At 42.3% G+C, this 14489-nt stretch overlaps 2 protein-coding genes across 2 annotated transcripts in view; both read right to left on the bottom strand.

Annotated features, from left to right (window-relative positions):
* The window catches only part of LOC110445605 (G-protein coupled receptor 98-like), a 106547-nt gene extending 103639 nt beyond the window's left edge, over positions 1-2908 (bottom strand). The window contains exons 1-5 of the mRNA XM_021490289.1: positions 2878-2908; positions 1912-2051; positions 1493-1592; positions 916-1095; positions 141-395 (exon numbers count right to left, since the gene is read on the bottom strand). Of these exons, the coding sequence (XP_021345964.1) occupies positions 141-395; positions 916-1095; positions 1493-1559 (502 nt within the window). The 5' untranslated portion in view covers positions 1560-1592; positions 1912-2051; positions 2878-2908. The remainder of the gene's footprint in view (positions 1-140; positions 396-915; positions 1096-1492; positions 1593-1911; positions 2052-2877) is intronic.
* Positions 1900-14489, bottom strand: part of LOC110445720 (G-protein coupled receptor 98-like) — a 68779-nt gene continuing 56189 nt past the window's right edge. The window contains exons 36-46 of the mRNA XM_021490499.1: positions 10420-10678; positions 9891-9989; positions 9486-9515; positions 9210-9328; positions 8326-8504; positions 6691-6865; positions 4891-5046; positions 4246-4621; positions 3460-3585; positions 3023-3115; positions 1900-2051 (exon numbers count right to left, since the gene is read on the bottom strand). Coding sequence (XP_021346174.1) covers positions 1900-2051; positions 3023-3115; positions 3460-3585; positions 4246-4621; positions 4891-5046; positions 6691-6865; positions 8326-8504; positions 9210-9328; positions 9486-9515; positions 9891-9989; positions 10420-10678 — 1764 coding nt within the window. The remainder of the gene's footprint in view (positions 2052-3022; positions 3116-3459; positions 3586-4245; positions 4622-4890; positions 5047-6690; positions 6866-8325; positions 8505-9209; positions 9329-9485; positions 9516-9890; positions 9990-10419; positions 10679-14489) is intronic.

Below are 14489 nucleotides of genomic sequence, written 5' to 3'. Positions count from 1 at the left end.
TAAATAAAAATTGATTTGAATTTACAACACAATGGACAACTTCCTTTCCCCCCAATTCAAAATGACCTGAACTCTTTGTTCTGAACAGACAAAATATAAGTTAAATCATAAAGAAATACCATTTGCTATAAGTTTATTACCGAGCTTGGGACGGATGGCGATGTTATCCGTGTCCATAAGAGCTACACCTGTCAGGGACACCTTGAAAACCTCGTCAACCTCAGGTATATCATCATCCTTGATCTGCACTTTTATTGCTGCATCTGAAGCCCCATCGGCGATATCTACATATCCCTTGATGGGAACGAAGTCCTCGTTGACGGTGGCTTCGACTAGCTCTGCAGTGGTGGGGCTCACCGATCCTTCCGTAATCTCGTATGACACTCGTACAATTCCTGTTGGTTTGAAATAAAAGCAAATATTTGTTAAAGATCTGATTATTATCAGCCCACAACAAAATTGGTCAAAAAATATGTTTCTAAAATTGGGTTACCTCCCTTCTCCCACAAATGAACAATTGCTCGGCAACATTTTTTTGCAATTTTTCATCACAATTTAAGTTAGACTTTGGTTACAAATACCACAAATCCTCATTTGACATTTTAAAATGCAAGTCATAAGTTATCAATGCAAATGTTTTCATTTTGAAAACAGCCTATGCCATTAGATATTGACAGTTCAAATTAACATTTTTCAATAAGTTCTAAAACAGTGTGCCCGTCCTGATGGTATGCAGCACTTGAATTAATAATGTGATAACAATTGATTAGAATTAATCTTTGTTTAAAGGATGATCACATTATGGATTAAATGCGATTTCAGTTCATCGATGTTAAATTTTCTGTCACACAAGTCAAATATTAAGACCAAGCATGGAAGTTTTGTCATATGATGTAAACGTTTTACTAATCATACCTATTGCTCCAAATTTCCTGTCAATCTGCAGACTCAAGGTGTGGTTGGTCTCCTGAACACGGACGTTAAGGGACGTGGATGCAAACTGGATGACGCCGTGGGGCTCGTTACTGCCCTGTATAGTGATGGCTGCCTCGTTAAACTGGGAGTCAATCTTAGCCGCTCCAGTCGGCCCAACACCTGACACACAAATAACATTACACTTTAGTAAGTTATTAGCCCTGCCTGATTACATCTGATAGAGGTTTGGTTTGGTTTTATTTTGTTAAACGTCCTATTAAAAGCTAAGGTCATTTAAGGGCGTGCCTCTATGGCATTTGGCCGGAGACAGGGTATGTTGGTGTAGTTGCCTCCTTGTGATTGCACTTATCTGATGCGAACTTTATAGTGCTATCTGATGTACCTGATGTTCTCCTACTAACCGTCTGACAGTTAATGATGGATTAATATTACATATGCCCTAATTAAACAAACATACCTGTATGAGATTTATTTTTATTTTTATTGATAATAAAAGGTAAAGGTTTAAATATTTAGCATAATTCAAATTTCAAAATACATCAGAGAAAGAGGATACCTTCAGTCCTGACATTGGTGAGGAAGATCTGGTACTCTTCATTAGTTTCTGGCTTCTCGTCGGCCATCACATCTAAGTTGATGGTTCTAGATACATCCCCCTGTTAGTTACAAATAAAATATTTACCCAATGAAGTGTCAAATCAGAAAATGAACTTGCCTTAAACGGCCACAAAAAATCCTAGGAAATTTCATACATGTCAGTAAACTTTGACTTTATCTGTCTACAATTGATATACTGATATAATTTGTTATAACAAAGCTGCATAGGTTTTCTTATTAGAATTAAACGCAATTCAACCTAAATGGTGCTCATGCCTGCATGGGACAGCAGGCACAAGCCTCGGAAACATTTACACAACTCATCATAGTTCTCATCATAGTTCAGTGAAGTGTTTAAACTGATCATCAAACGTTTACCTGTTGGTATGTAAATGTGCCTTGGTGGACGGTGAACCCCTTGCCTGGGTCCAGTCCATCTTTACCCTGTATGTGCCAGTCAACATGGACAATACCGTAGCTGGAGACAGACCGGGTCACGTTGATGGGGATAGAATCACCTAAAATGTAAAAGGCCTTTTTTACACTAAATCATAAATGTGAAGCTTGTTATCAATTTGCTTTATTAGAAAAGTTTCCATTTAGGACAACATTGTTGCAAAACTACAGCGTTACGAGGAAATCAGTGAACATGGAGAGTTTTGAAATTTACAAAATTTATCTTGGTGGAACAAAAGTTAAAGGTTCATAGGGTCTGTATCTCTCACCTGGTTTGAGAATGTCTAGTGTACATTTAATAAAGAAGATTTAATGTGCATGTGAAGTCGGTAAGTATAGGAATAAGATCTAACGACCGACTACAAAACTAGCTGTTTTAAGGGTGAAAGCAGCTTGTTTTCTAGTCCGTCTAGTCAGTCGTTAGATCAGATTTTTCTATATATATATACACTCACTCTAAGTTGCCTGATAAACCCCTAAAGGGGTGCAGGGTGCTAGCAACTCTGTCTTCTAGTTTGTTCATTTTATTGATGTATAAGGTCTGATATTTCATCTGTAACCTTGGAAGTCGGTCAAGTCCATGTACTCAAACCTACCTGATAGCTCTTTCCTGGAGTATTAGCTACCGCTCAAATATAATGGCCTTATACCTCGTAGAAGTTGTTTGAATTCTGAACCCTCTGAGCATGAACATATGACATGGACATTTATTTGAAAACATTTGAATATTCTTCAACCTAAAAACCAGCAGGCACATTAAATGACCATAGGTCTTGTTGTACTCTAGAAGTAATTTGAAAGATGACAGACAGAAAACAGATCATGCACCACAGCATAATCTTAGTCTCAAGAGCAAAAACATATATAACAACCAATAAAAGCTACTACCTTCCTTGGCTAGAACAGATGTTGTATCAAATCCAAGGACANAAATGCTTTTCATTATTGAACAAAGATGTTTAATTATATCTAAGTCCGTGGCATTACACATCAATAAGTACTGTATTGAATAATATCAAATGTGTNTCTGGACTGACATCGGCGCCACCTTGTGGATTACGGAGCTGGACTGTCAATGTCTCGTTTAGTTCTGGTGCCGTGTCCTCAAGTACTGTCAGAGTAATTACTGGAATAGGAAGTTTTAGTCATCATATTTCTTTTTCTTTTCTTTCTTATCTCTTCGTTTCACTAATTTTGCAAGGTTTTAATTAAACCACTAAGTCTGTCTGTCAGTTTATACTTTTGGATATAACAAAGTGCCACTTATCACTGTAAGCATAGAACATATTTTTCCAGTGGTTTTTTTCTTCTATTTAACAAACATGTTTTCTGGGTAAGGTAAACAAACATATTTCTTCATCGACATCTAGAGATGTTTTTTGATACCTTAAATTTATGACCAGCAGTAGGCACAAACGCCAGCCTTAGTGGTATGTTTAACATAACAGGAAATATTTAATGTAAACTCACATATCCTAGTCTGTCCCGCAGCAAACTGTAGGGTGGCCCCGTCTGCCCTGTAATCCACGCCATACTGGGCATTGGTAGCGGTCATGTTGATAAACCAATCCACAGTCACATCACCAACATTTCCTCCTACAAGATGAAAATTCAAGTTCAGAATTATTGGGTGATATTATCCATAACAGTTTCAAATATTTTCACTTTTTACCATGAACCTCCATGTCCCAGCTCAGGTAGTATGCAATTAATAAATTGTTGGTCTTTAGTAATTCAATATAATCGTTTTTGATACAGTGTTTTAATCCAGACAATCAGTTATTTTAAATATTTGATAGAAACCACTTCAAATATGATTAAAATACCCATCCTGATAGGCCATTCCATTCTTCAGAGTGTAATGGGGTGCTTTAAAATGCAAATAATGTGCAATATGGTGCAAAGCAAAGCAATCTTGTGGCCAGGTTTATTACAGATTTTGTTTTCCTTTTACAAACTTTGGAGAACATGTATTAAGGGTGCTGCACATTTGCTGTTGTCTAAGAGGTGTATATGCCCAAAATTTTACCCCTCTTTCCCCCCTTTTGTCCCCAAACAGAGGCCAGCCACTTTTCCTTCCTAGTTCTGAATCTCAAATCTCAATTACCTATTAAGAATATTTCCTACCAAATTTGGTAGAATTCTGTCCAGTGGTTCATGAGGAGAATTTTTTCATAGAAAAACTTTTTCACAATACCTCACTTGGCCCTTTGGTTTAGGAAGCTTATATACTATTCTACATCCCTAGAGTATTACCCTGTCTCTCTACAATGAGGTCCACAGCATACTGAGGTTTCTCCTCTACCGGAAGATAGTGACCGCTGTTTGACCCAGCAGGACTGTCACTGAACACTGTAAATATTCCATAGGCATTGTCATTCTTCAGGATCTTTACAGTTGCCTTGTTTAGGGACCCCAGAGAAGGGGGATACTTGGCCGACCCTCCTGCCGATATGACCTCTACACGAGTCAATACGACCCTGAACTTTTCTCCAAGTTCAGGTAGGGTGTCTGCTAGAATGGTCAATGGGATCGCTCCTTCGTTTACTTGGTCATTGATAAGGACATAACCATTGGTCACAACTCCAAAGTCTTGACCGGGAGTAGCCCTCATCATCAGCAGTTCCTGCATCTACATTATAATCAAATAATTCTTTTATAACCTCACTCAACAGAAGCTATCCAAAACAAATTAATAATATGACATGACCTCAACTATTAAAATCAATGGAAGAGGTTTGCTATTGACAACAGCTATCCTGAGTCAACTAAGTATAAAGTTTTGGTATGGAATCATGAGATTTTCATATGTAACGTGGTTCTGTATTAAATTATCTTCAGATAGAAATGTAACATCAATAAAGTACTTGTGGTCCACTCGACTAAGAAGCTATGACTGACCTTGACTTGGTTTTTGTTGTAGTACTTGACTCCTGTCTTTGCTATAAGCGGCTGGTCGGCGCGGGTGATGTACCACACACAGGTACTCTGGTTGCCGTCCACCCTAACCTCAAATGCGAGACAAGCATCCACCTTAAGGCAGCTGGACAAACATTCCTAAAACAAGAGGATATCTTACTTAATATACCCTGTTCATACTAATGAATTTTTGTTGAATCTCTTCCCTTGACAAATAGAACAATAAAACAGCTGTTGCATCCTCGGTACTCTGGGGGTTATACTCACTTACACACTGCAACCCTGGAATCATCCTCAGTACTCCGGGGGTTATACTCACTTACACACTGCAACCCTGGAATCATCCTCGGTACTCCAGGGGGTTATACTCACTTACACATTGCAACCCTGGAATCATCCTCGGTACTCCGGGGGTTATACTCACTTACACATTGCAACCCTGGAATCATCCTCGGTACTCCAGGGTTATACTCACTTACACACTGCAACCCTGGAATCATCCTCGGTTCTCCGGGGGTTATACTCACTTACACATTGCAACTCTGGAATCATCCTCGGTACTCCGGGGGTTATACTCCCTTACACACTGCAACCCTGGAATCATCCTCGGAACCACTGAGAAACACTTATGGACGAAAAAATCAATTCTCCGACTTAATCTACCTTATTATACCAGTAAACTTCAATTAGAATTGAATTTTACAAAACACAGTCTAAATCATAAATTCATGACCCAACTTAATGATGTACCAGCTAAATAATCTATGCGTGGCTAACTTAATGATGTACAATCTAAATCATATTTGCATGGCCCAAATTACGGAAACACTCTCCAAATTAGCGGAGCACCATTTAAATTTAAAAACCATATCCAAGTTATCGGGACATGGACCAGTTTTCAGGAACAACAACCAATTTTCAGGAACATAACAATTCAATAAGATTGTGCCTTTGTTCCCGAAAACTGGTTGTTGGCCCCCGAAAATTAAGTCGTTGCTGGCCGTGTTGTCGGTATAGCTATGCAACGACTGTTGCTCTAATTCCGTAATCAAAACGATATAATAACACAGGTCGATAGTACACTTATATTTACTTCGAATGAAATAAATAAAGACCAAGGAAATAATGCTTATTTNAACACACTGCAACCCTGGAATCATCCTCGGTACTCCAGGGTTATACTCACTTACACTTTCTGCAACCCTGGAATCATCCTCGGTACTTCAGGGGTTATACTCAATTACACTTTCTGCAACCCTGGAATTTGTCATAGCAAAATTTAAGGCAGGCAGCTAGACATTTGATTGGTCTCAGGAAAAAAATCCTGACCAATTGCTAGGCTTATACCAGTCCTTTGAAGGTTACAGAGGAGCAACATCTAACTTCATAATTCTTTTGATGTACATCAAAGGATCAAACCAGTCTTCTAGTCTTATCCACATGGAGGCAAACACCAAGTCTTCGATTTTGCTATGACATATTCCAGGGGTGCAGAGAGCGAANATATACAACTTCAATTACGTAAACTATATCCCCCGGCTCCGTTCGGTCCGAGGTACTAGTTGTCCAGTATGTATTGATTAACTCGTGCAAATGATGAACCGATTGTGTAAATGTTCATAAACGAACCACTGTATNGGGTGCAGAGAGCGAAAGTGAGCGTTACTCCTGGAATATCAAGGATGCAGCTGTTGATCAAAAGGCTCATCTATCCAGCTATGTTTTCTATTTTTTATTATGTATTCTTGAGAAAGCTAGGCATATGAATGGTCTGTGTCATACCATCAGTGGGTCATTCTTGTCCGCCACTTCTATGTTACCCCCGGGGGTTATCCGACCCCCATCTTGTGGGGAGTCAAAGTACATCAGCAGGGAGCTCCCATCTAGCATGGCCTCCTCGACAACATTTATTTGTTCTGTGGTGTAGTAAACACGCAGAAGTCCGAATGTACCACCCCTGTGGACAGGAAACATAAAACCTAGAAAGGTTCTTGTACGGTATGTTATATATTGCTTTGGTTTATCAGCTGTTCATCCTCTACCTGTGCACAGTATGTGTGTGTAATGGATTTCATATAAGGAATACAGCACTCTTAGGTACTTCATCGACAACTTAATAACAGTAAACAAGTTTTGCAAATTCTTACTTTCATGAGCTGACTTTTCCAGTTTTAATCACTAGGACTTCAAATTTCATAGTGAACATCTTGTATAAATACTTCACACTAATCAAAGCAAAAATAACTGTTCTACATATAAGTTGACATTATACATTAATCTGCTGTAAAGATTTTTGTTATTTTTTATCTAGATCTGAGGAAATTTCTATATCTATTCTGTGTGTCACATGCATAAAACTTAAAAGTTTCAGCATGAAGCATACACTGTACTCAAGGAAGTTTTCACCATTAACATACATCTTTTTCTCCCTCCAAAGCAACAGCAAAATAATCATAAACTTACGTCTTTTTCTCCCTCCAAAGCAACAGCAAAATTATCATAAACATACATCTTTTTCTCCCTCCAAAGCAACAGCAAAATTATCATTAACATACATCTTTTTCTCCCTCCAAAGCAACAGCAAAATTATCATAAACATACGTCTTTTTCTCCCTCCAAAGCAACAGCAAAATTATCATTAACATTCGTCTTTTTCTCCCTCCAAAGCAACGNATGACATTCGTTCTGAATTCTTTTTTAATTGGTGCATGCATCCCATGCATACAATTTTATTATGAGAAAGTAGGTTTACTTTGNAATCATAAACATACGTCTTTTTCTCCCTCCAAAGCAACAGCAAAATTATCATTAACATACATCTTTTTCTCCATCCAAAGCAACAGCAAAATTATCATAAACATACGTCTTTTTCTCCCTCCAAAGCAACAGAAAAATTATCATTAACATTCGTCTTTTTCTCCCTCCAAAGCAACGGTAAAATTATCATTAACATTCGTCTTTTTCTCCCTCCAAAGCAACGGCAAAACTATCATTAACATTCATCTTTTTCTCCCTCCAAAGCCACAGCAAAATTATCATTAACATACGCCTATATCTCCCTCCAAAGCAACGGCAAAATTATCATTAACATTCGTCTTTTTCTCCCTCCAAAGCAACGGCAAAATTATCATTAACATTCGTCTTTTTCTCCCTCCAAAGCAACGGCAAAATTATCATTAACATTCGTCTTTTTCTCCCTCCAAAGCAACGGCAAAATTATCATTAACATTCATCTTTTTCTCCCTCCAAAGCAACGGCAAAATTATCATTAGTGTCTATCAATACACAGCAATACATTACATGTAAAGGACAAAATAAGGCAAACACGAGTTTTACCACTGAAGGGTGAATATTCGACTGAATGAAAGTTTCCTGGTATAGTGAACAATGGTATTCTACTGAATTTACACAACTTACAGCCTGGCCAGTTTGATGTACTGGACACTACTCGTCTCTCTCTCCTCCACGCTGTAGTTACCGGTGGCAAACTGTACTGATCCATGGGGGTTATCGTTGGCCGCTATCGTGAAAATTAAGGAACTGCGATCCCCAATACGTCCATCATTGTTAGCATTTACAAGTGTGAACACTATACCCTGAAATCATAATAAATAGGTACTCTATAGCGTTTTAGTATGGCAGTGATGGTTAGCATTCAAGTGATACACACTTGATGCCTCATTTGATCGATAACCACTCTTGAAGGCAGAGGTCCTTGTCATACAGCTCATTCTGGCTGTCCTCTGATGATCAGGCTGGATAAAATGTATCAGGCCAGAACGAAATTCTATTTCACACTTTCATTTACATGTAACAGTAAATATATTTTAGTATATGCTTTTCCTGTGTTGTGATACCATTCAGTTTAGTCGATTTCTAAAAGTAACAGTATTTAGCTAATTTAGCCAGGCAGGTTAATGTTATTTTAAAAGTGGAAATTTTCATGCTGTGGAAATGCTCATGTTTTTATTGTTGAGTAATTTAATGTGCAAATATTCCCATGTGAATACTTACTTGTAGATTATGCAGATTATCGATCACATAGAACATATAATTTCAAAACCATTGCCAAACATAAACATTTCCACAGGAGGACATTTCTATCTTTACATTAATACAGGCCTCGATATCCAGGCTTGATCAGACCACATAGTCCATCCTTGTTTCTTACATGAACAACTCTGGGCCCATCATTCAAATCAATTCAACATACTCTCATACCTGACCTTTGTATAAAGTCGCTAGAACGATGAGGTCAGTGCCTACCTCAGGTCCCTCAGGGACATCTGGTCAATACCTACCTCAGGTCCCTCAGGGACATCATCAGGTAGGACAGACACTCTGATATTTCTGCTGGCCTCATTACTGACAAAGTGTATGGATCCGGCTGTGGGCACCATGTCAGCATCAGGTGGCTGATCTGTAAGTCAAGCGTAAAATAACATAACTTTACTATCAATACTGACTTATGACAAGTAATTTCAAATTGTATCTTAAGACACTGTATCTGGCCTACCAGTCAACATTGACTATTCCCATTCTCCTTAAATCCTTATCCCAGTGACAGAGTTACCTACCTTTGTATCTGGCCTGCCAGTCCACACTGATCCTCAACTTACCCTGGTGACAGAGTTACCTACCTTTGTATCTGGCCTGTCAGTCCACACTGATCCTCAACTTACCCTGGTGACAGAGTTACCTACCTTTGTATCTGGCCTGTCAGTCCACACTGATCCTCAACTTACCCTGGTGACAGAGTTACCTACCTTTNCTATCATAATTCTAATCAAAGACGAATAGCCCCAGTATATACGTACGTATCCGCTATAATTTTGTTTATGATACATTGTATCTTATTAAACATTATTAATTCAATTCAGGTTATTGCATTGGATATCCACATAATCACGTGGTTTTCACACCTGTACATCTTACCAGTGATTGACCGAACTACTCGGTAGTGAAGCGGACGCAAANACTGACCACTCCCGTGCTGCCCCCTGTCCTGATCACTGTGATATTGACCACAAACGGGCTTCCATTCTCTGGTTCCTCTACTGATATCTCATTAACAGCAAATTCTGCAGAACAAATTGAATTTAGTAAAACTTAAAAAAATGGTTTTAAGAGCCCAAAAGGTTAATACAAAATGAGTAATAGCTTAGACTAACAGTCAGAAATGCAATTATCTAAGAATTATTTTGCCAATTCTAGATTGGCATTCAATCTTCTGCAGTTATCAGTGATTGACCTTAACTAGTCATGCTACCAAATCTAAACTACACAAAGCCTTCAACTATAGACACATTATTTACTAACATGGTTGTCAAGGAACTCTTCAGTCAATTACACATACTTCAAGATCAGCAACCAGCAAACTGGGCTCAAAACCATCAAGTTAAATGTTTGAATCTTTTGCAATCTCATGATACTTAAACAAGCATTCTTCATATTGGAATATGCATGAAACAAGGTTACATACTTCAATCAACAGAAGTAAACTCCACTTACCAAATGCACCTGTGGGATCATCAGAGGGCAGGATATTCACAACACTGTAGGTGTTAGTGCCAAGGACTGCATCTCCTGTGATCTGGTCCAGAATCTCCACATAGAAAGTCTCCCTCTGCTCCGGTACCTGATCCTCCCGAATAATAATTGGCAGGGCCTTACTTCTCATTCCATCCAGGAGAACAACAGTGTCCGACAACATCTCAAAGTCTAGATGTTCTAAAGCTGTACCATTCACCACACGGAACTTAACAGATACCTTAAAGAACAATAATACAGAATGTGAGACCTTCTCAAAGGTCCTCCTTCCTACTGATGTTGACATCTGGGTTCTTACCTCCCCGAAGGTTCCCCCCTTCCTACTGACGTTGACATCTGGGTTCTTACCTCCCCAAAGGTTCACCCCTTCCTAGTGACATTGACATCTGGGTTCTTACCTCCCCAAAGGTTCCCCCCTTCCTAGTGACGTTGTTATCTGGGTTCTTACCTCCCCGAAGGTTCCCCCCTTCCTAGTGACGTTGTTATCTGGGTTCTTACCTCCCCGAAGGTTCCCCCCTTCCTAGTGACGTTGACATCTGGGTTCTTACCTCCCCAAAGGTTCCCCCCTTCCTAGTGACGTTGACATCTGGGTTCTTACCTCCCCAAAGGTTCCCCCCTTCCTAGTGACGTTGACATCTGGGTTCTTACCTCCCCAAAGGTTCCCCCCTTCCTAGTGACGTTGACATCTGGGTTCTTACCTCCCCAAAGGTTCCCCCCTTCCTAGTGACGTTGACATCTGGGTTCTTACCTCCCCAAAGGTTCCCCCCTTCCTAGTGACGTTGTTATCTGGGTTCTTACCTCCCCGAAGGTTCCCCCCTTCCTAGTGATGTTGTTATCTGGGTTCTTACCTCCCCGAAGGTTCCACCCTTCCTAGTGACGTTGACATCTGGGTTCTTACCTCCCCAAAGGTTCCCCCCTTCCTAGTGACGTTGTTATCTGGGTTCTTACCTCCCCGAAGGTTCCCCCCTTCCTAGTGACGTTGTTATCTGGGTTCTTACCTCCCCGAAGGTTCCACCCTTCCTAGTGACGTTGTTATCTGGGTTCTTACCTCCCCGAAGGTTCCCCCCTTCCTAGTGACGTTGTTATCTGGGTTCTTACCTCCCCGAAGGTTCCACCCTTCCTAGTGACGTTGTTATCTGGGTTCTTACCTCCCCGAAGGTTCCCCCCTTCCTAGTGACGTTGTTATCTGGGTTCTTACCTCCCCGAAGGTTCCACCCTTCCTAGTGACGTTGTTATCTGGGTTCTTACCTCCCCGAAGGTTCCCCCCTTCCTAGTGACGTTGTTATCTGGGTTCTTACCTCCCCGAAGGTTCCACCCTTCCTAGTGACGTTGTTATCTGGGTTCTTACCTCCCCGAAGGTTCCCCCCTTCCTAGTGACGTTGTTATCTGGGTTCTTACCTCCCCGAAGGTTCCACCCTTCCTAGTGACGTTGTTATCTGGGTTCTTACCTCCCCGAAGGTTCCCCCCTTCCTAGTGACGTTGTTATCTGGGTTCTTACCTCCCCGAAGGTTCCACCCTTCCTAGTGACGTTGTTATCTGGGTTCTTACCTCCCCGAAGGTTCCCCCCTTCCTAGTGACGTTGTTATCTGGGTTCTTACCTCCCCGAAGGTTCCACCCTTCCTAGTGACGTTGTTATCTGGGTTCTTACCTCCCCGAAGGTTCCCCCCTTCCTAGTGACGTTGTTATCTGGGTTCTTACCTCCCCGAAGGTTCCACCCTTCCTAGTGACGTTGTTATCTGGGTTCTTACCTCCCCGAAGGTTCCCCCCTTCCTAGTGACGTTGTTATCTGGGTTCTTACCTCCCCGAAGGTTCCACCCTTCCTAGTGACGTTGTTATCTGGGTTCTTACCTCCCCGAAGGTTCCCCCCTTCCTAGTGACGTTGTTATCTGGGTTCTTACCTCCCCGAAGGTTCCACCCTTCCTAGTGACGTTGTTATCTGGGTTCTTACCTCCCCGAAGGTTCCCCCCTTCCTAGTGACGTTGTTATCTGGGTTCTTACCTCCCCGAAGGTTCCACCCTTCCTAGTGACGTTGTTATCTGGGTTCTTACCTCCCCGAAGGTTCCCCCCTTCCTAGTGACGTTGTTATCTGGGTTCTTACCTCCCCGAAGGTTCCACCCTTCCTAGTGACGTTGTTATCTGGGTTCTTACCTCCCCGAAGGTTCCCCCCTTCCTAGTGACGTTGTTATCTGGGTTCTTACCTCCCCGAAGGTTCCACCCTTCCTAGTGACGTTGTTATCTGGGTTCTTACCTCCCCGAAGGTTCCCCCCTTCCTAGTGACGTTGTTATCTGGGTTCTTACCTCCCCGAAGGTTCCACCCTTCCTAGTGACGTTGTTATCTGGGTTCTTACCTCCCCGAAGGTTCCCCCCTTCCTAGTGACGTTGTTATCTGGGTTCTTACCTCCCCGAAGGTTCCACCCTTCCTAGTGACGTTGTTATCTGGGTTCTTACCTCCCCGAAGGTTCCCCCCTTCCTAGTGACGTTGTTATCTGGGTTCTTACCTCCCCGAAGGTTCCACCCTTCCTAGTGACGTTGTTATCTGGGTTCTTACCTCCCCGAAGGTTCCCCCCTTCCTAGTGACGTTGTTATCTGGGTTCTTACCTCCCCGAAGGTTCCACCCTTCCTAGTGACGTTGTTATCTGGGTTCTTACCTCCCCGAAGGTTCCCCCCTTCCTAGTGACGTTGTTATCTGGGTTCTTACCTCCCCGAAGGTTCCACCCTTCCTAGTGACGTTGTTATCTGGGTTCTTACCTCCCCGAAGGTTCCCCCCTTCCTAGTGACGTTGTTATCTGGGTTCTTACCTCCCCGAAGGTTCCACCCTTCCTAGTGACGTTGTTATCTGGGTTCTTACCTCCCCGAAGGTTCCCCCCTTCCTAGTGACGTTGTTATCTGGGTTCTTACCTCCCCGAAGGTTCCACCCTTCCTAGTGACGTTGTTATCTGGGTTCTTACCTCCCCGAAGGTTCCCCCCTTCCTAGTGACGTTGTTATCTGGGTTCTTACCTCCCCGAAGGTTCCACCCTTCCTAGTGACGTTGTTATCTGGGTTCTTACCTCCCCGAAGGTTCCCCCCTTCCTAGTGACGTTGTTATCTGGGTTCTTACCTCCCCGAAGGTTCCACCCTTCCTAGTGACGTTGTTATCTGGGTTCTTACCTCCCCGAAGGTTCCCCCCTTCCTAGTGACGTTGTTATCTGGGTTCTTACCTCCCCGAAGGTTCCACCCTTCCTAGTGACGTTGTTATCTGGGTTCTTACCTCCCCGAAGGTTCCCCCCTTCCTAGTGACGTTGTTATCTGGGTTCTTACCTCCCCGAAGGTTCCACCCTTCCTAGTGACGTTGTTATCTGGGTTCTTACCTCCCCGAAGGTTCCCCCCTTCCTAGTGACGTTGTTATCTGGGTTCTTACCTCCCCGAAGGTTCCACCCTTCCTAGTGACGTTGTTATCTGGGTTCTTACCTCCCCGAAGGTTCCCCCCTTCCTAGTGACGTTGTTATCTGGGTTCTTACCTCCCCGAAGGTTCCACCCTTCCTAGTGACGTTGTTATCTGGGTTCTTACCTCCCCGAAGGTTCCCCCCTTCCTAGTGACGTTGTTATCTGGGTTCTTACCTCCCCGAAGGTTCCACCCTTCCTAGTGACGTTGTTATCTGGGTTCTTACCTCCCCGAAGGTTCCCCCCTTCCTAGTGACGTTGTTATCTGGGTTCTTACCTCCCCGAAGGTTCCCCCCTTCCTAGTGACGTTGTTATCTGGGTTCTTACCTCCCCGAAGGTTCCCCCCTTCCTAGTGACGTTGTTATCTGGGTTCTTACCTCCCCGAAGGTTCCCCCCTTCCTAGTGACGTTGTTATCTGGGTTCTTACCTCCCCGAAGGTTCCCCCCTTCCTAGTGACGTTGTTATCTGGGTTCTTACCTCCCCGAAGGTTCCCCCCTTCCTAGTGACGTTGTTATCTGGGTTCTTACCTCCCCGAAGGTTCCCCCCTTCCTAGTGACGTTGTTATCTGGGTTCTTACCTCCCCGAAGGTTCCCCCCTTCCTAGTGACGTT

Source organism: Mizuhopecten yessoensis, unplaced genomic scaffold, assembly GCF_002113885.1.
Source record: "Mizuhopecten yessoensis strain PY_sf001 unplaced genomic scaffold, ASM211388v2 scaffold2329, whole genome shotgun sequence".
Classification (NCBI taxonomy): Eukaryota; Metazoa; Mollusca; class Bivalvia; order Pectinida; family Pectinidae; genus Mizuhopecten; species Mizuhopecten yessoensis.
This window is presented reverse-complemented; position numbering and strand designations above follow the sequence as displayed.